This window comes from Perognathus longimembris, chromosome 1, assembly GCF_023159225.1.
Source record: "Perognathus longimembris pacificus isolate PPM17 chromosome 1, ASM2315922v1, whole genome shotgun sequence".
In the NCBI taxonomy this organism is placed as follows: Eukaryota; Metazoa; Chordata; class Mammalia; order Rodentia; family Heteromyidae; genus Perognathus; species Perognathus longimembris.
Window position 1 is genome coordinate 99,026,745 of NC_063161.1, and position 26,164 is coordinate 99,052,908.

At 44.9% G+C, this 26,164-nt stretch overlaps 1 protein-coding gene across 1 annotated transcript in view; it reads left to right on the forward strand.

The window, feature by feature from the left end:
* Positions 1-1,102: 1,102 nt before the first annotated feature.
* Dmrt1 (doublesex and mab-3 related transcription factor 1) overlaps positions 1,103-26,164 on the forward strand; it is a 98,324-nt gene continuing 73,262 nt past the window's right edge. Inside the window, exons 1-2 of the mRNA XM_048351789.1 lie at positions 1,103-1,435; positions 6,172-6,367. Of these exons, the coding sequence (XP_048207746.1) occupies positions 1,103-1,435; positions 6,172-6,367 (529 nt within the window). The remainder of the gene's footprint in view (positions 1,436-6,171; positions 6,368-26,164) is intronic.

The following is a 26,164-nucleotide window of genomic DNA, read 5'->3' on the forward strand; positions in this document are numbered from 1 at the left end:
TATTTGTTTACTAGACAGGGTTTCTTTACAAGAGACCCTCCTGCCTCTGCTTTCCCAGTGCTGGAATTACAAGCATGAGCCATTACTTACTACTCCATACTCCAAAGTTTATTAAAACCCCAATCCCGGAGTTTCACGTGCCTGCTGTGTAAAAGAGAAATTGACTCAGAGGCAAGGCAAGGTGTGCACCTGCAGAGAGAAGTAACTATGTGTTTGGAACTGGAAAATTATTTGGAGCAAGGAGGTAGAAAATACTGCCAGCAAAGGAACACAGGTGCAAGGAGGATAAATAGGAGGCAGAAAGCCCCAACCCTTTGACTTTATTTTGGGGGTGGGGTGGAAGAGATAGCTTATTTTCCACTTAAAGCTCTACTGGAGAAAAGAAAACCACTTTCCAAGTTGCCTGCTGGCCAACGCCTATGGAACCTGGAGAAGGCGCCCGCTCCCTGAGGGAGATGGTTGGGGGGAGGGGAGGGAGCTAGACGCCCCCCCACTGGGTGGTCTGCCCCTCCTCCCCCCCCCCCCCCACCGTCGCGAGTTTGCCAGACTCCTGCGCCCCGTGGCCTGGGGAGGCTAGCATTCTAGGGTGCACGGAGTTCTAGCCGAGCTGGGGGTGGGTGGGGTGAGGTGGGGGATGGGGGTGGGGGGGTGTCTCCCGCTCTTGCACCTCGCGCACGCGTTTGCAGCCACCCACCATCAGCAAGCGCCCCCGGGTTGTCTGCAGGCAGCTGCTGTAAAGTAGCACCAGGACCCCGAGAGCTAGAGGGCTGGAGTTGGGGGGGTGGGGAGAGAACAGTGGGCGTGGCCACGCTCCCCCGCCGTCAGTCTCCCGCCTCTGCAATCCCCGGGGAACGTTCGGAAAAGTATCCAAAGGTTCTGCGGCCGCGCGCGCCAAAAAGAGGAGGGCACAACCCCCACCAACCCCGACGCAGCGAGTCCCCAACCTCGCCACTCCGGGCCGTACCTCCGGCGGCGGCGCACAGCCTCCCGGCGTCTCCTCTTTCTCCTCCGTCGGTAGGGTGCTTTTTTCCCCCCTTTTCCATCGCGACACGTAACCCCGAAAAGTCTGCGCTTTTTTTTTTTTTTAAAGAAAGGGCTCACTATGCCCAACGAGGAGACTTTCAGCAAACCGTCGGCCCCGTCGGAGACTCCCCATGCCCCCGGGGCACCGCCTCAGGGTAAAGCCGGGGGCTACAGTAAAGCGTCCGGAGCTCTCCTCGGGGCGGCCGGGGGCAGCGGAGGCAGCTCCGGATCCGGGGCGTCGGGCCTGGGCGCGGCGAGTAAGAAATCGCCGCGGCTGCCCAAATGCGCTCGCTGCCGGAACCACGGCTACGCGTCGCCGCTCAAGGGCCACAAGCGCTTCTGCATGTGGCGGGATTGCCAGTGCAAGAAATGCAACCTGATCGCCGAGAGACAGCGCGTGATGGCCGCGCAGGTGAGTGGCGAGGGCACCCGGGCAGGCGTCGGGGTTCCTGGGGATCCGGGAGGGGTGCGGCGGAGTCCACCGACGGTCCCGGTGCGAGCGCGCGCGGGGGCGAAGGCTTTTCCCAACCACGTGGGTCCGGACGCCTCCCGGTTCCTGCCCGCCTGCCGGGTAAAAGGTGCGGGATGGACTCCGTTGGGAGCACTGGGATCCTGGGTCCACTTCCGAGGGGAGTTTCGGGGTTCGCACTGCAACGGAGAAATCCGTCCTTGCACTCTAAGAAAAAAATGGCCGAGGGCGCGCGTCTCCAGGTCCCCCACCACCACCCCACGCACTCCGACCCCACCTTCCAACAGAGTTGCGGGGTTCGCTCTTAAGACGGAGAAACCTCACGAGCAGAACCGCGGGGTTCGCTGGGTTTAGGAGCCCTCGTAGTTCCCCCCCCCCCCCCCGCCCCAAGCCCCGCGCTCTACATAGACTGCGGGTCCCCGTCCGCCAAGCGGAAACTGCAAGGTTCTCCCCTTCCAGGAGTTCCCACGGTCTCTGACCCCCGAGCCAGAATGGGAAAAGTTGCCAGGAGTGGGAAGAGTTGCGGGGTTCGCTCCTACGGACGTCCCCAGAATCCCAGTCTGTGCCCTTTGCTGAGCGGGGGCGTTTGGCTCTTCTTGAGCGGGTGGCGTGGGGGTGGGTCGCCTGGAGTCCCCATCCCGCTCTACAAGCTGAGTTGCGGGGTACTTGGCACCCGCTGAGTTGCTGAGTTATGAAATAAAGAGGAGTCTTGGGGATCCCGTGGGCCGCGTGGCCCGGGTGGAAGGGAGGTCCGTTGCTCTGACCCTGGTGGCGGGCGTTGAAGAGGCCCCGGTGGGCGCGGGTGATGGGCGCGGGCGGGGCGCGGCGTGGCGCGGCCTCGGGGCGCACTGGGTGCCCTTGGCTGAGTCTCAGCCATTTTGAGCGCCACGAAAACATTGGCGTTTGAAAGTCTGCAGCCTCCGCCCGTGTTATTCGATTGCAAATTGCTTTGCCGTCTTAATTGCGTTTAAATTAAATATATATACAAATATATGCATGCACGGGGAAAGTGCGCAGGTTTGAAGTTTTGATCGGCTTTTTTTAAAAAATAAATTGCTTGAACGGCTGGTTAGTAATTTAGCATCTTAACGGAAATAATGCCATGGTTATTCTAAAAAGGATTAAAAAAAATGAAGGTAGTGATGTGTGTTCTTTCCAGCTAGAAGTTGCTTCATCTTCTTGAGACGGGTTGTATAAAATGAAGATAGCCAAAGAAATTGTTTGCCAGCAGTGTGAGACTTGGGATCAGGACTGTGAATGGCTTCTTTTTTTTGGGGGGGGGGGGTCGGGAGTGACTTTAGAGAGTGGTCAGAACTGTACAAAGACTTAAAGATGATATATTTTGCATGTGCATCCGTTTTTTTAAAAAATGTGTTCTAAATCACATTTTAGCTTCACATATTGGAAGGGCCAGTCAATAAAAAACAAAAATACAGCTTTTTCCAATTCCTTCGTGGATTTCAGCCTGGATTATAGTAGGAGAAATACACTGATGTAACATTAAAATTCGACACAAATATTTAGAGTACTAAAACCAACAGTAGGAACTTCTGACTTAAACTTGTAGATAAGAAATACTAATGAATACAGGAGTTGGCTTAGGTGTAAAATGAGAACAGTATATAACAAGATGGGATTTTCACAAAAATGTAATAAAACGTTTATTCTAGAGTTGCCATTAATTTTGAATAATCTTGGTTTGCTAAGGGGGCAAACTTTGAGGAGACTGCTGAAATAAGAACAACTCAGGCTGTTTTTGACATGTGAAACTTAAGGATTTCCTACAAACCAGATGTTGTACTAGGTGAACCTTTTAAAAGTCCACATTTAAAATAACATAGCTGGACCCAATCTCTCTCTCTCTCTCTCTCTCTCTCTCTCTCTCTCTCTCTCTCTCTCTCTCTCTCACACACACACACACACACACACCCATAAAAATCCATACAGTTATATTTTAGTCACCCTAAAGTAGTCTGAAATTAATCTTACACATAAAACAATTGAATATTAATCAACTGTTACCCTCTTCTTTAAATAAACTTTTCTAACCTTTGAATAGTCTTTGTTCTGAATGTATGGTAGAACTTGTGCATTTTGTGTGTGTATGAAGTTTGTGAGTTGGGGTGTACTCTAGTGACTAGAGCTTTTTTTCTTTTTTAACTTATTTCTGGTCAGTCAATGCTTTGTTTTGAAGCCTCTCAGTTAAACAGAAAAAAAAAAGACTTGTTTATTTTTTAAGTGTGTGTGTGTGTGTGCCAGTACTGGGGTGTGAACTCAGGGCCTAGGCACTGTCCCTTACTTAGCTTTTTCTTTCAAGGCTGGTGTTCTACCACTTGAGTCACAGCTCCACTTCTATAGTCATGAATAATTACTGAGTTAATTTTTTTATTTTTGAGTTGACAACCCCTTTGGAAAGTAAAAATTATCTTCAAAGTAATCTGCTAACTCTGGACTACAGTTTTTCTAAAACATTATGTAGTCCTATTTCTAATTTACCTAAGTTTCAGCTTGTCTTTGAGCCTCTGAGGTATTACTATAGACATTTTTCACTTTTCTCTTGAGCTTAATGGTCAATTTCAGTAGAAACTCCTTTTGTTACATCTAGTAAACAAAAAAGTTTATTTTCTTTAAGCTTTTTCCCCCTCAACTTTTAACAATGTTATTTAAAAGAGGATAAAGTGGAGACTTTCTAATAAGTATGTCAAGTTTTTTTTTTTCCTGCCCCAGTTGTGTCTCTCTATTCCTGACCAAAGATCACTGCCACCTCCTCTCCCTTTCTCCTGGCCCAAGTCCTCTGTCTTCTCTAGCCTCTCTTCTCACCTCTAGTCACCTACCTCTCCATACCTTGATCCCTCCAGCTTTGGGAAAATGGGCTGTGCAGGGTTTCTACACACCTATTTTCAGATTCATCTTTCCTTTCCTCCTACCTGCCCAAGTCTTGATCCTATTCTTCAAGATTCTGTTCACATCTCACCTTGGCTGATTCTTACATATTAATGATAGTTATCTTTTCTTTGCCTTTTCTTTCTTCTTTTTTCCTTCATTCCTTTCTTCTTTCTTTTGTTCTTTTCTCTTTCCCCCTTCTCTTTGTCTTTCCCTTCCTCCCTCCCTCCTGCCGTTTTTTCTCCCTCTCTTTTTGTGTGAATATCGTTTGGAAGCAACTTTTAGAGAGTGGACAGAGCTGTACAAAGGCTTAAAGATTATATACTTTGCATGTACACCAGTGTTTTTTTTAATCACTATATTTTAGCTTTGCATATTAGAAGGGCAGTCTTTGGGCTTGAACTCAGGCTAGTCCTCTACCACTTGAGCCACAGCTCTACTTCTGGCTTTTTTTGGTAGTTAATTGGAGATAAGAGTCTCGTGGACTTTCCTGCCCAGGCTGGCTTTGAACTGCAATTAAGATCTTCAGATCTCAGCCTCTGATGTTTCATCTGAATTTCTTCTTTAGGGTTTCACAGTGTTTCTCACAGTGGTTCTTCAGTATTGTCTTGTAGTTGCATGCTTGCTTGCCTTCATTTTCTTTCTTTGAGGAGTGAGAAACTTGGGATCTTGTCTACTCTTGATGGCCCAGCTTCCTAATACAGTACCCTTGTATTTTTGTGTGGAATGAAGGAGGAAGTGATCCAATTCTCTGTCCTAATCCATCAGCCCCTTTCTTTCCCCCCCCTTTTCCTGTTGGGGTGTGTGTGTGTGTGTGTGTGTGTGTGTGTGTGTGTGTGTGTGTGTGTGTCTTTGAGAAAGGGCTCACTGTGTAACAGAGGCTGGCCTTGAACACACTCTGTAACTCAGGCTGGTCTCAAACTCCAAAGCCTCCTGCCTCAAGCTCCAAATGCTGGGTTTATAGGTGTGCACTATTTGCACTACTATATTTAGTTCTAATATTGGCATTGAAGGGGCTGGGGATATGGCCTAGTGGCAAGAGTGCTCGCCTCGTATACAGGAGGTCCTAGGTTCAATTCCCCAGCACCACATATACAGAAAATGGCCAGAAGTGGTGCTGTGACTCAAGTGGCAGAGTGCTAGCCTTGAGCAAAAACAAGCCAGGGACAGTGCTCAGGTCCTGAGTCCAAAGCCCAGGACTGGCCAAAAAAAAAAAAAAAAAAAAAAAATATATATATATATATATATATTGGGATTGAAGGCTCTCCTTTGGGTGATTTATAGTTTTCACAGGCCCCCCCACAGTCCCCCTTGCTTCCTGGCACACTGACATGCTTATTTAGCAGGTACTTCTTTTTTTTTTTTTTTTTTTTTTGGCCAGTCCTGGGGCTTGGACTCAGGGCCTGAGCACTGTCCCTGGCTTCCTTTTGCTCAAGGCTAGCACTCTGCCACTTTGAGCCACAGCGCCACTTTTGGCCATTTTCTGTATATGTGGTGCTGGGGAATCAAACCCAGGGCCTCATGTATACGAGGCAAGCACTCTTGCCACTAGGCCATATCCCCAGCCCCTAGCAGGTACTTCTTGGAGCACCAGATACCCTGGCTCCAAGCCATTTTCCAGCTTTAGCTGCATAGTGTAATAACCTGGGCAAAACTGGGCCAAAGAAATGAGAAAAGTGAGAATACTCAGACACCACTCACCTGCAGAACTAGGAAATCATGGTGCTGGTGTTTCAGCAGAGTTGCTCAGGTGATGGTGTAGTGCTGGAGGTGACTTTTATGTCCTGTGCTCCCAGGTGGCCCTGAGAAGGCAGCAGGCTCAGGAGGAAGAACTGGGCATCAGCCACCCCATTCCGCTGCCCAGTGCGGCCGAGCTGCTGGTCAAGAGAGAGAACAACGGGGGCAACCAGTGCCTCATGAGCGAGAGCAGCAGCAGCAGTAGCAGCTCCTCCCAGCCCGCGCCAGCCAGTGCCCCCACCAGTGGGGCTTCAGGTAAAGGGGAGGGGGCAACATGAGGGAGGAAGAAGGGCTGTAGCCATAAAACCTGCCTGAGCTTCAAGGGCCTTTCCCCTTTCCCTCTTCCTTTCTCTTTTCCTCCTTCTGCCTTCTTTCCCCCCCTCTTCCTTTCCCTCTTCCTTTTCCTTTTCCTTCTCCTCCTTTCCCTTCTCCCCTCCTTTCCCCCCTTTCTCCTCCTCCCTCTTCCTCTCTCTCTCTTCTCCCCCTCTCTCCCTCTCCTTCTTCCCTATATTGGGCTTTGAACTTGGCCAGGACAATCAGCTTTCTCACACAAAGCTGTTGCTCTGCCACTTGAGCCACAACTCAACTGGCTTTTGCTGATTAATTGGAGATAAGAGTCTTAGGGACTTTTCTAGTCAGGCTGGCTTTGAACCAGGATCCTCAGATCACAGTCTTCTAGTAGCTGGGATTACAGGTATAAGTCACCAGTGCCCAGCTTCTAGGAGTTTAAGTGTCACACTTCTGGAGGTTTACTTTTGGATGCCTTCCTAGGAGAAGGCCATGACTTCTAAGAGATATTTCAGTGGCTGAACTTTGCTGTTGATTGTTAGTCAAAGTTGGAATCATACAACATCAGAGGGGAGTGAGGTGTTCACATTTCATCTCTGTTTTCCACTCCATTTTTGAGATCCTCTTGGGTGGAGGCTAAAGGTTTTTGCTTGCTAGAATCGGAGGAAGTCTATTTTTCCAACCAGGATTCTATCTGGGAAAGGTGTCTGGGCAGGCCAAATCCTAGGAGTCAGATGTGGATGAGTCTGGGGAGGAATAGGAAGGTGTACCGTGCTGGCTTTTGTTCCTTCCTGGAGCTCTTTGCTGTTAGAGGGGCTCATGTGTACACTGATTCGCCATCCTTCCTTCCCAAGTCACTCTGTAAGGTAGGTGGGCTAAGCTTTAGCAGGCACGAAAAGTGATTGGCCTAGTGGAAATAGAAATAGAAAGTCTGTGATTCGTCCATCTGCTTCCAGCATCCACCAAGCTTCTGTACTGGGGCACAAGTTGCTTAGAAGACTGGGATAAAGACCTGGAGCTCCCTGTGACATCCTCCAACGAGTTAGCCACAGCTCAAGTGCTCAGTGGCCACAGATAGTTGAGGGATGCCATGTTGAATAACACATTTCTTTTTCTTTTTCTTTATTTTTTTTTTGCCAGTCCTGGTGCTTGAACTCAGGGCCTGAGCACTGTCCCTGGCTTCTTTTTGCTCAAGGCTAGTCCTCTATCACTTGAGCCACAGTGCTGCTTCCAGCCTTTTCTCTTTATTTGGTGCTGAGGAATATAACCCCCGGTTTCATGCATGCTAGGTAAGCACTCTACCACTCAGCCACATTCCCAGCCCTGAATAACACATTTCTATCTCTCAGAGTTTCATTGGATGGGCCTGATCTAGAATCTATCAAGGAAAGATATGAGGGTTGTGGCAGTTAAATACAATAGTGCCTTCCCCCTTAGGTAGGTTTTAAGAGCCTAGTGAATACCTGAAACTGAAGATAATACTGAAGCCTATATAGATGTGTGTGTGTATTCTGCATTTTTATTTGAAGTAACTAAAATATTCCTTAGATATAAAACCATAGCATAAGCTGGGTACTGGTGTCTCACACTTGTAATCCTAGTTATTCAAGAGGCTGAGATCTGAGGATCATGGTTGGAAGCCAACGCCCGGCAGGACAGTCCACAAGACTTATTTCCAATGAGCCAGTAGGAAGTGGTACTGTGGCTCAAAATGGTAGAGCACTAGCCTTGAGCGAAAAGCTCAGGGACAGAATCCAGGCTCTGCGGTCAAGCCCCACCACCAACAAAATTCATTCAACATTGGTTTTCTTTTTTCTTTTTAAAATTTTATTGTCAAGGTGGTATACAGAGGGGTTACAGTTACATAGTAAGGTAGTAAGTACATTTCTTGTCAACATTGGATTTCTACTGCAAGTTCTTTACCTTTGTGGTGGCTTTTGTACTGTGATAGTTAAAAAGCTGAGTTGGTATTCTTTTTTGTGTGTGTGCTTTGATTCCTCACAGTGTATACCTAGCATATAGGTTCCAAACTTTGGTCTTCCTAAGACCAAAGACCTAAGACCTAAGAGGTGCCAGCAGAGCATGCCAGAGTGGCACTGAGGAAAGGTACAGAAGGGGTATTGTGAAAGAGAGGGAGTGAGAGACAGGGTTCAGCTCAAGAAGAGTATAAACAGGTCCCTTGCTTGCCTCTGGTGTGGACTGCCTTAGAGCCATGCCTCTGAGCTAAAAGAAAAACTTAAGGGAAGGGATTGTTACTGTCAGTATGTGTTAGGCTCTTTTGCTCTGGTACAGGTGTATGGCCCTGGGAGGCTCCATCTCATTTCCCCCAGCTCTGGGTTCCTGGAGTACACATGATGACGCACAGATGGTGAAGCTACCACAGACTTCCTCCAGACCTCTGGCCTGGGAGGGGTAACTTCCAAATTAGGTTGGAGCAAGCAGGAAATAGAGGTGGCAGTAGAATAAAACTGCAAAAGAGAAAAGGAGAGAGGGAGAGAGAGGAAAGAGAAGAGAGGGAGAGAGAGAAAGAGAACACGAACAAGAAAGAGGAAACCAGACAGACAGGAGAGTCCTGAAGATTTAGCAAATGGAGGTCAACTACCTAGATAGCTTGCTACAACACATACATAGCTTCTGTTACTATTTCATTCATTTAAAGTAAATAACACTCAACCTAGGTAGTTGGGGAAACATTTAGAGTGAGCACAAAATATAATTCCTAGGAAAGATCTTGGTTCTTCCCCCCTCTTCCCCCTCCCCTTCCCCAAGAAGGCAGCTGTCATGATAGCTGTGCTGCTTGTAGACTCTGTGTCTCATTATCCTTTTGTTTTGCCCATCCTGGGGCTTGAACTCAGGGCCTGGGTGTAGTCCCTGAGCTTCTTTTCAAGGCTAGCACTCTGCTACTTGAGCCACAGCACTGCCATTTCTGGCTTTTTCTCAGTAGTTTGTTGGAGATAAGAATCTCACAGCCTTTTCTGACCAGGCTGGCTTTGAACTGCCATCATCAGATCTCAGCCTCCTGAGTAGCTAGGATTACATGTGTGAGCCAACTGTGCCCAGCTAGGTTATCCTTCTTATATACATATGTGCCTGTAATAGTTAACACCAGTGGGGTGTGATGTACCCACTTGTTGAAATCTGGTGTTTGTTTTCATATAGTATAACTTGACATACTTTAGTGGTCTAGAATTCTATTGTACAGTTATAGAAGGACTGGGTTTGAAAGGATTTAGTGAAAAGCATATGTCATAGGAGTTGTCATAAGATAGTCACACCTTCCAAGTTTCTTATCTGTGGCCATTACTAACCTTCTGCCTGCCAATACCTGCTGCCTAGAGTCTCTAGCATTTTCTATGTGGGTAGCTGGGGAAAATTGAGTAGAGGTTTTTGTCCTTGACATTTCTTAGTTATCTCCTTTTGGCTCCTTAAAGTGCCAAGGGTGAGAAATGTGTAAGAATTACTGCCAAGATTATTGACTGAATTCTGGGACTTCAAAGGATATTGGATTTACCAAGCTGTGTGTCCTTTACTGGAGAGCCAAGGCCGGTGAGTGAGTTAATGGATGTTGAAGATGCTCTCTGCAATCCTTAGTGAAAGACTGGTTAGACGGGCAAAAAGTGACGCTGGAAGGGAGTGCGTGGTTGGTTGTCTTCTGAGTGAGGCTATTTGTGTGTGAGAAAGAAAAGAAAAATATCTTTTGAAGAGCCATTGTTGGCTCTTACACAAGATACATTATTAAATTAGCACACAACAAAACCATGGGACAGTAGGTTAATACCAAAATTTTAGCACCTCCATTCTGGCTTCATCTGTTGAGTTTTAGCATAAAGTGTGCTTTATTTTTTTTCAAAAGTTAACAGCAGTTTATTTGTAAATCTCGGGCTTCCTCTGTAAATCTGGGCTCCTCTTTTACTTTATTTTTATATTTGACATTCCTTTCTTCTATAGCCTGTAGAATACGGGTCTGATGGGTGCATTGCTGAGGTCTGCATATAGTTGTGCGCCTCCACCTCTCTGTGTAGAAGCAGCTGATGAAGGGCTGCATTGTCATTGTCGGGCTCTGGGTCCTGCAGGCAGGTCCTTTGTGAGAGGCTGAATGTTATCATGCCTGGGCCCTCCCTTCTGCAGCACCCTGACTTCCATCCACAAGCACACCCTCCCTCCCCCAGGTCAAGCCACCTCCCACCGTCTAGGGCTTTCCCTAGGCAGCTTCTGCCTCCCCTGAGGTCCATTGGCCAGGTTTTAGTCCCCTTCCCCCTCAGGTTTGGGAAGGGACCTCTACTTTACTGCTCTGTTCCAGTCGTTCTGATCCAGAGAAATAGGAGGACACACATCCCTGGGTGTCTCAATTGCTTATTAAGGTACATTACAAACACCAACTGTGCCGTTGAGAGTGAAGTAGATTCCATCTGAAGGGTTTACCACTAACAGAAACTGAATTTGTGTTTTCAGAAAAAGAGTTGAGGCCAGGCACTGGTGGCCCAAGCTTACTTATACTCCTACCTGCTTAAGCAGTTTTAGGGGGATTGAGGTTCAAAGCCAGTTTGAGGAAGAGAAGTCTACTAGGTTCCCGTCTCCAAAATAACCAGCAAAAAGTCAGGTTGGAGGTATGATTCAAATGGTAGAGCACAAATATTTGTAGCAAGTTGAACAAGCACAAGGCCCTTAGTTTGAACTCGAGCACTAGCAAAAAAAAAAAGAAAGTGGACTTTATTTTTTCAAGGCAGTTTTAGGTTTACAGCAAAACAGAGGGGAAGGTACAGAAACTTCTCAGGTATTCCTGGACCCCACCCACCCCTGACTTTTCGTGCCAGAGTACACGTGTGACAGTTGATGAACCTAAGTTGTCACATGGAGTTGTGGTGTACACATGTCTTGTGCACACATGTCTTGGTGCACACATCAAGCACACTCTCGTGTGAACAAGTGTGTAAGGCATGTTTTCTCCATGGCATTGTCATGCAGTATTACTACTTCCCTTGCCCTGTTTTAGAGTTTCTTACATTTAAAGTAACATTTCCGCTATTACATTTGCAGCTTTACAAAACTGGGAAGAAAACAGTGTTATAATGAAATGGAAATTAAAAGGCACTTTATGTAAAGTTGGATTCAGAATTTATTTTTGAAATATTCCTTCTACCTACATGAAGTGACTTATTTGAAAACAGCTTTCACCCCGGTCCTTGTGGCTCTGATCTATAATCCTAGCTACTTAGGTGGCTGAGATTTGAGGATCCTGGTTCAAAGCCAGCCTGGACAGAAAGAAAAGACTATGAGACTCTCATTTTCAGTTAACTAGTAAAGAACAAGAAGTAAAGGTGTGGCTCAAATGAAATGGCAAAATGTCATCTTTGAGTGAAAAAGCCAAGTGTGAGTGTTTGGGCCTGAGTTTAAGATGTGGGACTAGCCAAAAAAAAAAAAAAAAAAAAAAAGAACAAGAAGAGAAAGCTCTCAGTTTCAAGTAGAATAGGAAATGATCTTAAATTAGTTTTTTTCAGTTAAATCATGCCCAACTTTTACTTTGAGAGTCTTAAGATATTTCCCCAAGTAAAACAAACTTTCTTAAATTGGCAATAATTGGGGGGGGGGGGTTACATGAGAGAAAACAGATTGTAGTGACTGTTTTGATCATCTGTTGCTTTGGTGTCTCTGTTTTTCCTTTTATTTTTTCCTTCCTGCTGGTACTGGGGCTTGAACTCCAGGCCTGAGCTCTTTTGTTCAAGGCTGGCACTCTACCATTTAAGCCACAGTTTTCCTTCCAGCTTTTTTGCTGATTAATTGGAGATAAGAGTTTCCAGGACATTCTTTCCTAGGTTGGTGTCAAACTGCCATCCTCAGATCTCAACCTCCTGAGTAGTTAGGATTATAGGTATCAGACACCAGTGCTTGGCCTTTATCCCTTTTTCTTAAGGAAACTATCCATTAGCTGTCACTCCCAGCCATTCATCCCAGTTTTAGGCATCCACTAGTATGTCTGTCATTACAGATTTGCTCTAGACACTTAGCATACTCAAGACATTTAATTTCAAGATAGGGACCTATTGTGTCTGGCTTGTTTTACTTAGCCTGTTTGCAAGATTTATCCATGCTGTCACAGAGATTTATTTTTATTACTACTCCTTTGTGTGTGTGTGTATTCTTATGTGTATGTATGTGTCAGTACTGGTGCTTACACTCAAAACTTGGGTGCTGTCCCTGAGCATTTTTACTTAAGGCTAGTGCTCTACCACTTGAATCACAGCTCTACTTCCAGCATTTTGTGGTTAATTAGAGATGAGCATCCCATGAACCTTTCATGATCAGCTTCCACCTGTGATCCTCAGATCTGAGTAGCTAGGATTTCAGATGTGAGCCACTGACATCTGGTTCATTACTCCTTTTTTTTTTTAACCAACGAATATTCTACTGTATGGATAGACTGTACACCTTGTTTTCTATTTATCAGGTGATAGAAACCTAAACTTCTTGGGCTGGGGATATGGCCTAGTGGCAAGAGTGCTTGCCTCGTATACATGAGGCCCTGGGTTCAATTCCCCAGCACCACATATACAGAAAATGGCCAGAAGTGGCACTGTGGCTCAAGTGGCAGAGTGCTAGCCTTGAGCAAAAAGAAGCCAGGGACAATGCTCAGGTCCTGAGTTCAAGCCCAGGACTGGCCAAAAAAAAAAAAAAGAAACCTAAACTTTTAAGCCATTGTGGCTAAATCTGCTATGAACATTTGTGCACAAGTTTGGGACTAATGTATGTTTTAATCTATCAGGAGGGAAAGGCAGAGTCATAATGGTAACTCTGCAGTTGACACTTAGAAGAACGTTTTCCGAAGAGGTTATACTTTCCACCATCAGTGTGTGAGGGCTGCAGAAAATTCAAACTTAAGTTTAAAAAATTTTATTAAGTAGGTGTACAAAGAGTTTACCATTCCATAAGTCAGATTATGAGTACAGTGTCACTCTTCCATCATTTTCCCTTTCTATTCCTACCCTCAAGTTACATGGTTCAATTTTTTGTTTTGTTTTGTTTTTTGCCAGTCCTGAGGCTTGAACTCAGGGCTTGAGCACGGTCCCTGGCTTCTTTTCACTCAAGGCTAGCACTCTCCCACTTGAGCCACAGCACCACTTCAGGCTTTTTCTATATATGTGGTGCTGAGGAATCGAACCCAGGGCTTCATGAATATGAGGTGAGCACTTTACCACTAGGCCATATTCCCAGTCCCAAATGGTTCAATTTTTATATATTGTACATTGAACATAAATCACTGTATTTGCTCTCTCTTTCAAACTTGTGTGTGTGTGTGTGTGTGTGTGTGTGTGTGTGGCGCGCTTGTCCTGGGGCTTGAAACTGTCTCTGAGCTTTTGGGCTCAAGGCTAACACTCTACCACTTGAACCACAGCTCCACGTCCAGCTTTTTTTAGTGCTTAATTGAGTATAAGAGTCTCAAGGAATTTCCTACCTGGGTTAGCTTCAAACTGCGATTCTTAGATCTTAGGCTCCTGAGTAGCTAGGATTATAGGCATGAGCCCACCAGTGCCCAGTGTGAAGTCCACCCCAGAGGGCTCCATGCAGATACCCCCTGTTTAAGTCTGTGCCTAGTACCTGCATTACCTAAATAACTGGCATACCTGGAGGCATTTACCTCCCCATTGTCTGAGGTCACATCCAATCCACCTGGCCACACTTCCCGCCCCTGCCCTAGAGAAGGCATGGCCCTTCGGTGGTTCAGTCCTTCTCTCTGGCCATGCATCATCTCTGCTACAGGTCAGCAGTTCAGGAATAAACTTTTCTTTCCTGCCTGAATACTGCGTGGTGTTCTCCTTTATTGGCTACCTACTTTAATAAACCTTACACCCAGCTCACTGGTTCTTTATTGTTCAGATACCCATTTGTAGTTTTCACAAACAACCCCACAGTGAATATCTTTTTCTGTCTTTTCAGTTGGCAAATAAAAACTCCCTGGTGAAAATTCACACAAATATTTCTCATGGATGCTGAACAAATTATATTTTACACCAAGCTGATTATTTCTGTAGTCAGACTTCATAATTGCTAATCTGGCTTTCTGATGCCACTAAACATGCTGTCCAAAAAAAACAAACAAAAAAAAAACCAAAACAACAAAAACCAAATCAAATAAACTCCAAACAATGTATGAGACTCTTAGAAGAGATAGTAAAAAATATCTGGCTTAGACCCAAAGAAACATGGACTCTATGGCCTCCCTTATTGGGAATAATTAGTACAGGTTTAGGCAAGCCATAGCAGAGCATCACAAGGCCCAATAGCTATACCCTTAGAAACACATAAGATGATGCTAATTGAAATGAACTCCATGTTATGGAAACAAGTGATATATCACAGTTGTAACTACTTTCAACGTCCTATGTGTATGTGTAGTTTCTATTATTGATAATGTTTTGTATCACCTTCCTATGTTTGTACCTACACTATCTCTGTAATCTTATCTGAGTATATTGGAAACCGTGTTTACTGGTATTGGAAGTAGGAAATTCAAAGGGAATACCAAATTCGAGAGACACAGGGTAAAAAAAGAGAAATAACTACAAAAGCAATACTTGCAAAACTCTTTGGTGTAAGTGAACTGACCAACTGGGGGGGGGAGGGAAAGGGGGGGAGGGAGGGGGGCATGAGGGACAAGGCAACAAACAGTACAAGAAATGTATCCAATGCCCAACGTATGATACTGTAACCTCTCTGTACGTCAGTTTGATAATAAAAATTTGAGAAAAAAAAAATCTGGCTTGCTGTCAAAACAAGTCATTAATTTTGAGTTATAGTGATAGCAGATTTTCTGATGTTTATTCCCAATAAGATCTCCCAGATACTACTTCAGCCATCCAATATCAATTCCATTTGACATGTACTAACGGGTGACTTTCAATATTGATTTCTGCATTCACAAACCACTTCCTATTTTTCCATTTTCCTTTAACTCTCTCATCAGGGTTTTGGGGATGTATCTAAATTATTTACGTTAATTTAGTGTTGCAGATGGCATTTATCAAACACCAATAAATGCTTGCTGACCTACACTGAGTTCAACTCTGCTGGCCATATTGTTTTCTGAGCAAGAGCCCCCACCTTCTTCCTGTTCCTTCCTTCTATTTTCCCTATTTGACTTATTTAACAAATATCATGTACCCTTCCTTTTCCCCCTCCCTTCCCTTCCCCTCCCCTCCCCTCCTCTTCCTCCCCCCTTGGGGCCTTGGTGCTGTCCTCAGCTATTTTGCTCAAGGCTAGCACTCTACCTTTGAGCCACAACTCCACTTCTGGCTTTTAGGTGGTTAATTGGAGATAAGAATTCCATGGATTTTCCTGCTTGGCCTGGCTTCAAACCAGGATCATCAGGTCTCAGCCTCCTGAGCAGCTAAGATTACAGGTGTGAGCCACAAGCACCTGGCATGTAGCTACTTTGGGCCAGACTTTAGGTATGTTATTCGTAGAGATCTGTCTCCTGGACCAGTCTATTTCCAGGAGGCTGAGACAGTTGACAAATATGTATATCAGTAAATAAACAGTGTCTTCAAGAAGTGGAGTTCAGAAGAAAAACAAAGAGATAAGGGAGGTGTGACCAGTCACACAGTAGATATGTTAAATAGTGTGGTCTAGAAAGGAAGGACTCTGAGGAGAATAAACTGGATTTAGCTAGTCTTGAAGGATCAGCCTGGCTGGGCAGGGTCTGGAGAAGCACATTCAAGGTGCTGGGAACCAAGTGTTGGGTGTCAGTGAGGTGGCTGACAATAGGCAGGCAGCCAGTGTCTGTGGGTGAGCAGGATGGCATTGGTGGGGGTTGCATCATGCCGGTGTGTAGGCCGCAGAAGGGGTTGGGATTTTATTAGCATGCCATGGAAAACCACTGGGGTGTTGCCGCAGTGAACGGCATGGCCTGATTTACTTTCCTCAAAGATTTCTTGGCTGCTGTATGCAGGGTGGGGTGGGTCAGAGCAACCAAGTGGAGCTAAGATTGATGGTAAGTCTGCCATTGCCCTAGCTAAGGGGAAAGCTGCTTTCAGGGGGTGCTGGGAGGTAGATGGAAAGGAGGAGTGGGACAGGAGGTCTATGAAGGTAAGATTGAACATCGTTTTGGTAGATGTTGTCAGTGGCACTCTCGAGAGAGCATCGGCCACGCCATCGCCAGGACTGTGTGCTGGTGTGGAGTCGTGGCGAGTCTTCAAGGTGTGGAGTTGTATCTTTGCATCATGAGCAGCATAGTTACTTCTGAAAGACAGGCATGCCCGAAGGCTGGGTATGGTGGTTTATACCTGTAATCCTACTTAGGTGACTGGCAGGAGGATGAATCTGTGTTTGAGGTCAGCCTGGACTACACAGTAGTAAGACTCTTAGCTCAAGAAGTAAAAAGTAAGCTGGGCGCCGGTGGCTTAGGTCTGTAATCCGAGCTACTCAGGAGGCTGAGAAGCTGAAAAATAGCTCAAAGCACTAGGGAAGGAAAAATCCATGAGACTCTTACCTCCAATTAATCGCAGAAAAAGCTGGTAGTGATGCTGTGCTCAAGTGGTAGAGCACTAGCCTTGAGCAAAAGGAACCTCAGGGATAGCGCCTAGACCCAGAGTTCAAGGCCTAGGACTAGCAAAAGAAAAAAGAAAAACAAATGCATTCCCTAAGCCATGGGTCATGTACCTTGAGCTTTTGTAAAGACGGCTCAGTGTCTGCATGGGTTACCAGTACTCTGTAGTGGTGACTGCTTTCGCCCATGAGAAGAGCCCATGGTGACAGAAGCAGGAATGGAATTTCTTTGTGGTGTTTATTTCCTCGCTTATGAAATGGATAAAGAGTGTCTGTCTTTTATGTCCTGGTCTGGCTGTGGCCCTCAGCTGTGTCATGAGAAATGGCATGCACTTCTTTTTTTTTTTTTTCTACCAAGTATAAGATAGCTATAAGAAAAGTTATTTCCTTTTTTTTCCTCTCCTTTGGTGCCAGTCCTGGGGCTTGAACTCGGGGCCTGGGCACTGTCCCCTGAGCATTTTTTCTTTTGATCTTTTTTGGTACTGGGGATAGAACCTAGGACCTTTCACTTACTAGGCAAGTGCTTTGCCACTGAGCTACATGCCAGCCCTCCCCCTGAGTATTTTTGCTCAAGACTAGTGCTTTACTACTTGAGCCACAGTTCCCACAGCTCCGCTCGTGAGTTTTTGGTAGTTAATTAGAGATGAGTGTCATGGACTTTCCTGCCCAGGCTGGTGATTCTCAGATCCTCAGATCTCCTGAGTAGCTAGGATGATCGGCATAAGCCACCAGCATCTTCCTTGCTTCAATCATTTTTGAATAACTGAGATAAACCAGCTTTTGGTGCCTGTGCTGGGCTGGCCTAGACTGTGATCCTCTTATCTGTGTCCTGTTCCCATGTAGATGAAATGACAGGCGTACTCCACTGAGCCTGACTTAATAGTTGAGATGGGTGAATCTTGAAAACTTTCTGCCTGCGTCACAAACTGAGATCCTCATAATCTTTACTTTCCTGGTAGCTGGGATTACAGGCCTGATCGACCATGTCCAGCCAGAAGGCAGTGTTTGAAAGTGTTTAATTTTAGGAGTTTTCCCTGGAGGAATAAAAAGCCAACACTCTTAAACTTCTCTTTACTTGAAAAATAAACAGTGTTAGATTTTTTTTTAAACTGGGCAAACCAGAAAGCAGTAGAGTCCCAAGGACGCCAGTGTCCAATTAATAGCTGACACTGAACATGTCAGGCGGGTAAGGAATTAATGAGTAGATGCTTTGCACAGTGCCCATAATTCCTCATTAGCCAGTTCAAGGTGGATTTGAGATTGTGCCTACCAGGTCATCCTGGAAGTGGCCACCTTGCATCACCCCATCACCCTCTTGATGAGGGCAGAGTTCACCTCCCTTATCACTTGCCCTCCATGTTTATCTGCAAGGTGGAATGATGAGTTATAGGAGTAAAGGAGTGAGAGACACATCAAAGAATTTTTGTGTGGCTTTGAATAGGAAACCGTATTGGGTTTGGGGTTGTTCACTTTGGGGGTGCAGTCTTCCTCAGCAAGCACCTGGGTTTTTTGTTTTTTTCTCCAAAAGATGTAGATAAGCTAGAGAGAATCTAGAGGAAGGGCAACAAAAAATGATATATGGCTGGGAGAGAAGGAGAATAACAGTCTATAAATATTTGAAAGGTAATATAAAAGAGGGAGAGAGATTATTTACAACGGCAGAGAGGACTTTGACAGAGAACAAAAGCTTGCATCTAGGAGCAGGGGGAAATTGGATAAGCTGGGGGGAAAAAATCAAGGCATAATAAGGATAATTAAGCCATGAAAGGTAATTCTCACATCCGGGTCTTGCCAGGAGCCAGGGTGACAGGAAGAAGTGCCGGTTGTCATGTGAGGGTCTGCATGCAATTGTGGGTCACTCTTTATTTCTCTACACTCTCTCCTTTGCTTCTCAGTGTGTAACTGGTTTAATTCCCAGCTATCTCCACAGGCATTAGCAATAATTCCAGTGTGACTGGTTCTTTTGCATTGTATGACTTGTGTCAGATAACTGTCTTCGCTGTCTTGTTAGTCATATTTTCATTTAATCTTTACAGCAATCCTGTAGGATAGAGACTATCTCTTCTCCTTATGAAGAAACGAGGGCCCAGTGATGGGGCCAGGACCACAGGTGGATCGAGTAGCAGGGCCGAGATTCAGATCCACATGTGTGACTGTTAGCCAGAGCTCAGACCCTACAGGAAGCCTCCTGACCCCAGATGTGGAGGTCATGATAATACTGAGTGACCAGGCAAGCAGCTTGTGTGTGGGTGCAGGGAATAAAATAGTTGATGCCCAGCGCACTTTTGCTTTTCTGTCCTTTTTCCTTAAGAGACATCTTGTCAAAAGGCTTTATGTTATTAATAGCACTTACTGAGAGTTATCAATATCTTTCATTTTCTTATTTCATCTATCCTATAGGCTTTTAGTACATCCCTATAGCCTTCAAGTTTTGTACCGGATGCTGATAGCCGAAGCCTGTAATCATTAGCTATTCAGGAGGCTGAGATCTGAGGATCGCAGTTCAGTACCAATCTGGGCAGGAAAGTCTGTGAGCCTCTTATCTCCAGTTAACCAGCAAAAACTAGAAGTGGATACATTGCTGAGGTGGTAGAGTACCAGCCAAGAGGGAGAAGCTAAATGAGAGTGTGAGGCCCTAAGTTTAAGTCCCAGTATCAGCAAACACACCAAAGTCATTTGTAACATCTTATTTAGGAATGCTATTTTATAAGATAAGAATCATCCTGGATCTTACATACCAGTTTAATGAATCTTAACCTGTCCTTTGCCCTTTGGGTTGTGCTGTTTGACAGTGTCTCCAGTTGTGTGTGTGTGTGTGTGTGTGTGTGTGCGCGCGCGTGTGTGCGCGTGTGCGCGCGCGCGTGTAGACCGGTAGTGGGACTTGAGCTCAGAACCTGGATACTGTCCCTTAGCTTTTTCATTCAAGCTGATACCCCTGAGCTATACCTCCACTTCTGGCTTTTTGCTCGGTAAGAGACTTAGGGACTTTTTTTTTTTTTTTGCCTGGGCTGGCTTCGAACTGTGATCTTCAGATCTCAGTCTCCTGAGTAGCTAGGATTACAAGTGGGAGCCATTGGTGCTTGGCTTCCCAGTATTTTATCTTAAAACCAGTGTAAAACAGGCAGAATTAAGAACTCACAGTACAGGTGAAATGCTGGGGAGCTGTGGGTGTAACTATCTTAGGGCATGCACTAAGCGTGTGCATGGCCCTAGGTTCAATCCCTTGCCCTCAGAAAAGAGACGTTGGGTGTCTGAATTGTTTATGTCACTAAGACGTTACCAGCCTTGAAGTGCACATGTCTGTGCCATTAATCCAGACTTCAGTAACCATTGTATTTCCTGTGTGCCATCCTTCCTAAGGTGTGCTAGCCCCTTAAAGTAAAGAAATTCATTCTCTCAGACTCCTGGCCCTATTATGTAGAGCCATTGAAAGAATATATGCAAATTACTTTAAAAAATGCAGAATGAAGCTGAGTGCTGGTGGTTCACACCTGTTGTCCTAGCTACTCAGGAGGATGAGATCTGAGGATTTTGGTTCGAAGCCAGCCTAGACAGAAATGTCCATGAGATTTTTGTTTTTGTTTTTGTTGCCAGTCCTGGGGCATGGACTCAGGGCGTGAGCACTGTCCCTGGCTTCTTTTTGCTCAAGGCTATCACTCTACCTCTTGAGCCACTGTGCCACTTCCACCTTTTTTCTATAAATGTGGTGCTGAGGAATCGAACTCAGGGCTTCATGTATATGAGGCGAGCACTTTACCACTAGGCTGTATTCCCAGCCCCCTATGAGATTTTTTTTTTAATCTCCAATTAACCACCAGAAGACCAGAAGTGGCACTGCGGGTCAAAGTAGTAGAGTGCTAGCCTTGAGCAGAAAAGCTCAGGGACAGCACCCAGGCCCTGCATTCAAACCCCATGACTGAACATAAAAAAGAAATCTGCAGATTATGAAATATAAATGAAAGATGCTAAGTAAGACTAAAAGTATAATTAATATAAGCAGCTAAGAGAGTCTGATGTAATTACTAATGGTTCAAACTGGTTTGAATAAAGGGAGAGTTGAATTGTCAGTGTTTTGTGTTTGAATGATGGGGTCTTACTATATTGACCATACTGTGCTTTAACTCCTGGCTTCAAACTCCTGTGCTCAAGTAGTCCTTCTGTCTTAACTTCCCAAGTAACAAAGACTATAAGCATACCTGACTGTAGTGCCAATACTTTTTATACTTTTTTATATCAAGTACCAGTATGAGACAGGGATATTATTCTCCTGATGCGACAACCTCTGCATCTTCTTCCCATTTATTAGGGTAGTGAGGAACTCCTCGCCCAGAGGGTTGACTGCAAGGAAATCCAACATGGGCTCAAGAGCTGGCATTCTTTAATTTATAATTTTCTGTGTGTTATGTGTCAGCTCTCTTCTTCCCTTTGTAGTTATGTGCTATTTATTTATTTATTTATTTATTTATTTTTAAATAAAGAACTTTTTGTTTTCTGTCCCTGTGCAGTTACTCCTCATTGTGGCTTCTAGTGAATTCCTCACTAAAGCTAAATTCATCCCTAGATTACTTTTGCTGTAAACTGTAATGATTTGCCTCTGGCTGTATTTCTCCCAAGGTCTCCTATCTCAGTTACTTATAAAGCTACTCCTCCCTTCTTGTTCACTTTGATCTTTTATAATTGGCTTAAAACTCTCCATATTTAATCTACCCTGACTTCATTTCTCCTCCTTTCTCTCCCTCTCTTTTTTACCTCAGTCTCTGAAAATTCAATAATCTGTTTTTATTATTTTCTGTGGCACTGAGAATAGTTTGGTCTTCTTGACAGCCCATTTGCTTTATTCAGTGCATCCCATCTGGATATTGGCTTATCATAAACATAGGTGGGAGTTGAACAACCAGCTACAGATTTGGTCAGCCTCGAGGACACACGTTTGATAGTTGGCCATGTCGTTTAAGGATCTGGGTAGCAAGCTGAGCACCAGTTTTTGTACCCAGTGGGCTGGAATGAATTTATTGAGTTCTGAGAGCGTTTTCTCCTGAGTTGTCTTCCCTGGGGGCAGATTGCTATGGCAGCTTGGCATGTGAAGAAGGACAGCCCTGTCTCAGCTTCTAAGGTTAACATTGGCATCTCCGAGTGTGACACTCGGCTTGTGACAGGAGGGCATCTGTAATAATCTTACCTTGAGTCTAGCTCTTCAGCTCTGGAGCACTGCAGGCATCTCTGAGGTGGGCAGCTTTGCTGGTGCTTTCCCGGCACCTTTGTAGTTCAGTCCAGAAATTCATTCCAGAAGAGTCCCAAACCTTATTTTTCTGTTTAGTTATTGGGCCCTTGATTTTTTATTTTTATATTTTGGTTGTAGCTCTGAGGATCTAATGCAAGACCTTCGCTCTATGGCAAGCTGCATCCCAGTTTCCTTAAAGCTTTTTCAGTTGGAGTCCAGGGCGGGCTGCAGGGGTTCTCAGAACTCACATCTGTAGTTCTCTTAGAAGATTGTTCTTCCTTTTTTATTGGATTCTTCAAGGACTTTGTGCTCTAACAAATGTTAGGAACAATTATCACTTTAAGTTTAGCCAGGTGGTGATTCATTCCCATAATCTTAGCTACTCAGGAGGCTGAAATCTGGAGGATCATGTGGATTGAAGCCAGCCCTGAGCAGAAATGTCTGTGGAACTCTTTATTTCTAGCAAAAAGCTCGACTGGAGGCATGGTCCAATGGTTGAGTGCCAACCCTGAGTTCTAAAAACCAGTTCAAGAAACCCAAATACTAGCAAAAAGAAAGGAAGGAAGGAAGAAAGAAATCTGAGTGGCAGGAAGAAAGAAAGAAGGAAGGAAGGGAAGAAAAATCTCCCAAAACAAAACTCAGTAGTTTTTCCCCAAAGCTTCATTTATTTTATTATTTTAAAAAAATTTGATGCCATTCTGGGGCTTGAACTCAGGGCCTGGGGTACTCACCCTGAGATTCTTTTGTCAAAGCTAGTGCTCTACCACTTGAGATACAGCTCCACTTTGGGCTTTTGGGGGGAATTTAATGGTGACAAGAGTCTTGCAGATTTTCCTCCCCAAGCTGGCTTTGATCTGTGATCCTCAGATCTCAGCCTCCTGGGTAGCTAGGATTACAGGGGTGAGCCTGTTTTCCAGCTTCATTTCTTATCTTACATTTTCTCCATCTCTATCCCCTCTTTTTTTTTCTTCTGGCAATACTGGGGTTTGAACTCAGAGACCTGTACTTGCTAGACTGGTGCTCTACATTTTAGCCAGACCTCCAACCCTTTTTGCAAGGGCTATTTTGAGATAGGTTCTGGCTTCTTGCCTATGCCTGGACCTGGACCACAATCCTTCTGGTCAATATCAGCCTTCTTAGTAGCTAGATAATAGGCATGAGTCTAGCTTACCTGTTTTCTTTTACTATCTATTTCTGGGTAAATAAAAGGCAGGAATTATACAATGAATAGCTTTATTGAGGTGTAATTTATACGTCATAAAATTCTCCCTCCTTAAAGTGGAGTTTAGTATAGTCACAATTGTGGATATACATTCTACATATTTTCATATGCCGGTTCCCCCAAATCTACACTCAGAAGTTCCTTGCCACTTCCTGTCCTGCTGGCTCTGCCTCTTTGGGACATGGCACACGGTGGAACATACACTGCTGTGGCCTTCTGGGGTTGGGTTGTCACCTGGCCCGGTGTTTTCTTGGCTCATCTGAGTGGCAGCATGCATTCATGCTTTGTTTATTTTATCACTGATTAGAAGGAACACTATCTACATTTTGATTGCATGTTCATTAGTTAATGGAGAGCATTTGTAGGCAATGTGTGTGTGTGTATGTGTGTGTGTGTGTGTGTGTGCGCGCGCGCTTATTTCCTTCTCTTGAGTATCTGCCCTGGAGTGGCACTGTGGGTGGCATGGTGTCTATTTAACCTTTAGAAGTGGGTAGGAGGCTGGTGGCTCATGCCTGTAGTCCTAGTTACTCGGGAGGCGGAGGTCTGAGGGTTGCTGTTTGAAGTCAGCCTAGGTAGGACAGTCTGTGAGACTCCCACCTCCAGTTAACCACTAGAAAACCGGAAGTGGAAGTGTGGTTCACATGGTGGAATGCTAGCTTTGAGTGAAAAAAGCTCAAAGACAGCACCCAGGCCCTGAGTTCAAGTCCCATGACCAACAAAAAGAAAATGTTTAGAGGGGATGTTGTTTTCCAGAAGTAGCTGAACCACTGTCCAGTTCTCACAGCAGTGGAAACAGTCTTGCATGTCATTTGCTTGGACCACATGATCTGTCTTTTGCTGGAAGCCACTGTGGGGACATGAAGGACATGTGTCCATGTGCTGTGCTTTCCCCTGGCTAATGGCTGCTGATGCTGGCCTCTGGTCATGTGCTCATCGGCCACTTGTCTGTCTTTGGAGAAATAGCTACCACTGCAGCCATGCCGCCTCTTCTAGCTGGTTCATTGGAGGTAAGAGTCTCTTGGTTTTGTCTGCTGGGCTGGCTTCAAACCTCAGTCCCTCAATCCTCCAGATCTCGGCCTTCTGAATACCTAGAATTATAGGTGTGAACCACAAATACCTGGCTTTTTTCCTTCCTTCCTTCCTTCCTTCCTTCCTTCCTTCCTTCCTTCCTTCCTTCCTTCCTTCCTTCCTTCCTTCCTTCCTTCCTTCCTTTCTTTCTCTCTCTCTCTCTCTCTCTCTCTCTCTTTCTTTCTTTATTGATCTTCAAGTGGTTGTACCAAGGGGTTACAGTTGAACATGTCCATATGTACATATGGTGTATCTTGATCAGTGTCATCCTTCCATCATTCTCCCCACCTTTCCCCACCAGCCACATTGTTGTATCCCTCTTCCTTTTTCACATATGTAAGTACCCTGGGTATTTTAACTGTAATCTTCCATCATTCTCTTTTCCACTCATTGTCTCCTTCTGCTCAGTCCCACCCCTGCTCAAAATATGTTTCAGCTTCTGGATACTCATTTTGTTGAACTATCTGTTAATTGTTCAAAGGGTTTATTGCATAAGAGTTTCAGTTCTGCTTGTTGGGTCAGCTTGATTGTATATATATGTATATGCCCCTGGGTGTGTTTTTCTGGGAAGTTGTATTTTGGGTCTGAGATCCCCTTGTGAGAGAAAACATGTGCCCTTTGTTTTTCTGGACCTGGTCTGCTTTGCTGAGTATAATATTTTACAGTTCCACTCATTTCCCTTCAAATTATAGAATTATCGTTCTCCTTGACAGCTGAATGAAATTCCATTGTACATATAATAGAATTTTGTGCAATTATACCCCTCCCCTCATTTTCTTGATCCATTCATCTATTATAGAGCATCTGGGCTATTTATATAAGTGGCTGTATGTGAACAGTACAGCAATGAACATGTGTATTGAAGGTACTTTTTTGTTGTGTCCAGTCTTACAATGCCCAACAGCGATTTCCTCTAGATCATGTGGTAGTAATATTTTTACATTTCTTGAGGCCTCTCTCTACTGATTTCCATAATGGATACCCTAACTTACATTCCCACCCATAGTATTTTTGTTGGTGTTCATGTTCTTTTTTTTTTTTGCCAGTCCTGGGGCTTGGACTCGGGGCCCGAGCACTGTCCCTGGCTTCTTTTTGCTAGCACTCTGCCACTTGAGCCACAGCGCCACTTCTGGCAATTTTCTGTATATGTGGTGCTGGGGAATTGAATCCAGGGCTTCATGTATGGGAGGCAGGCACTCTTGCCACTAGGCCATATTCCCAGCCACTGGTGTTCATGTTCTTGATGATGACCATTCTGACTGGAATGAAATATACTCTCAGTGTTTTGTTTCTAAATTTGCATCAAGGAACTATTATATTGTGGTGACCATGTATTTTCTTTTCTTTTGTTGGCCTTGGGGCTTGAACTCAGGGCGTGGGCACTGTCTCTGAGATTCTGTGCTCAATACCACTTTGAGCCTCAGCTCCACTTCTGGTTTTCTGGTGGTTAATTGGAGATAGGAGTTTCACTATCCTTCTGGCTCTGACTTCAAACCATGATCCTCAGATCTCAGTCTCTTGAGTAGCTAGGATTTACAGGCATGAGCCACCAGTGCTGACTGTGTTTTGTATTTTTAAAGATTAAATTTAAAATGCAGTCTGCCTAGCGAGACTTTGAATTCTCAGTTTATAGAAGTTGTAAGCTCATCTCTTCTTGAAGCATTTTGGTTTTTGTTTTATCCGGTCTAAAGAAAATGAATGGGTAAATGGAGTC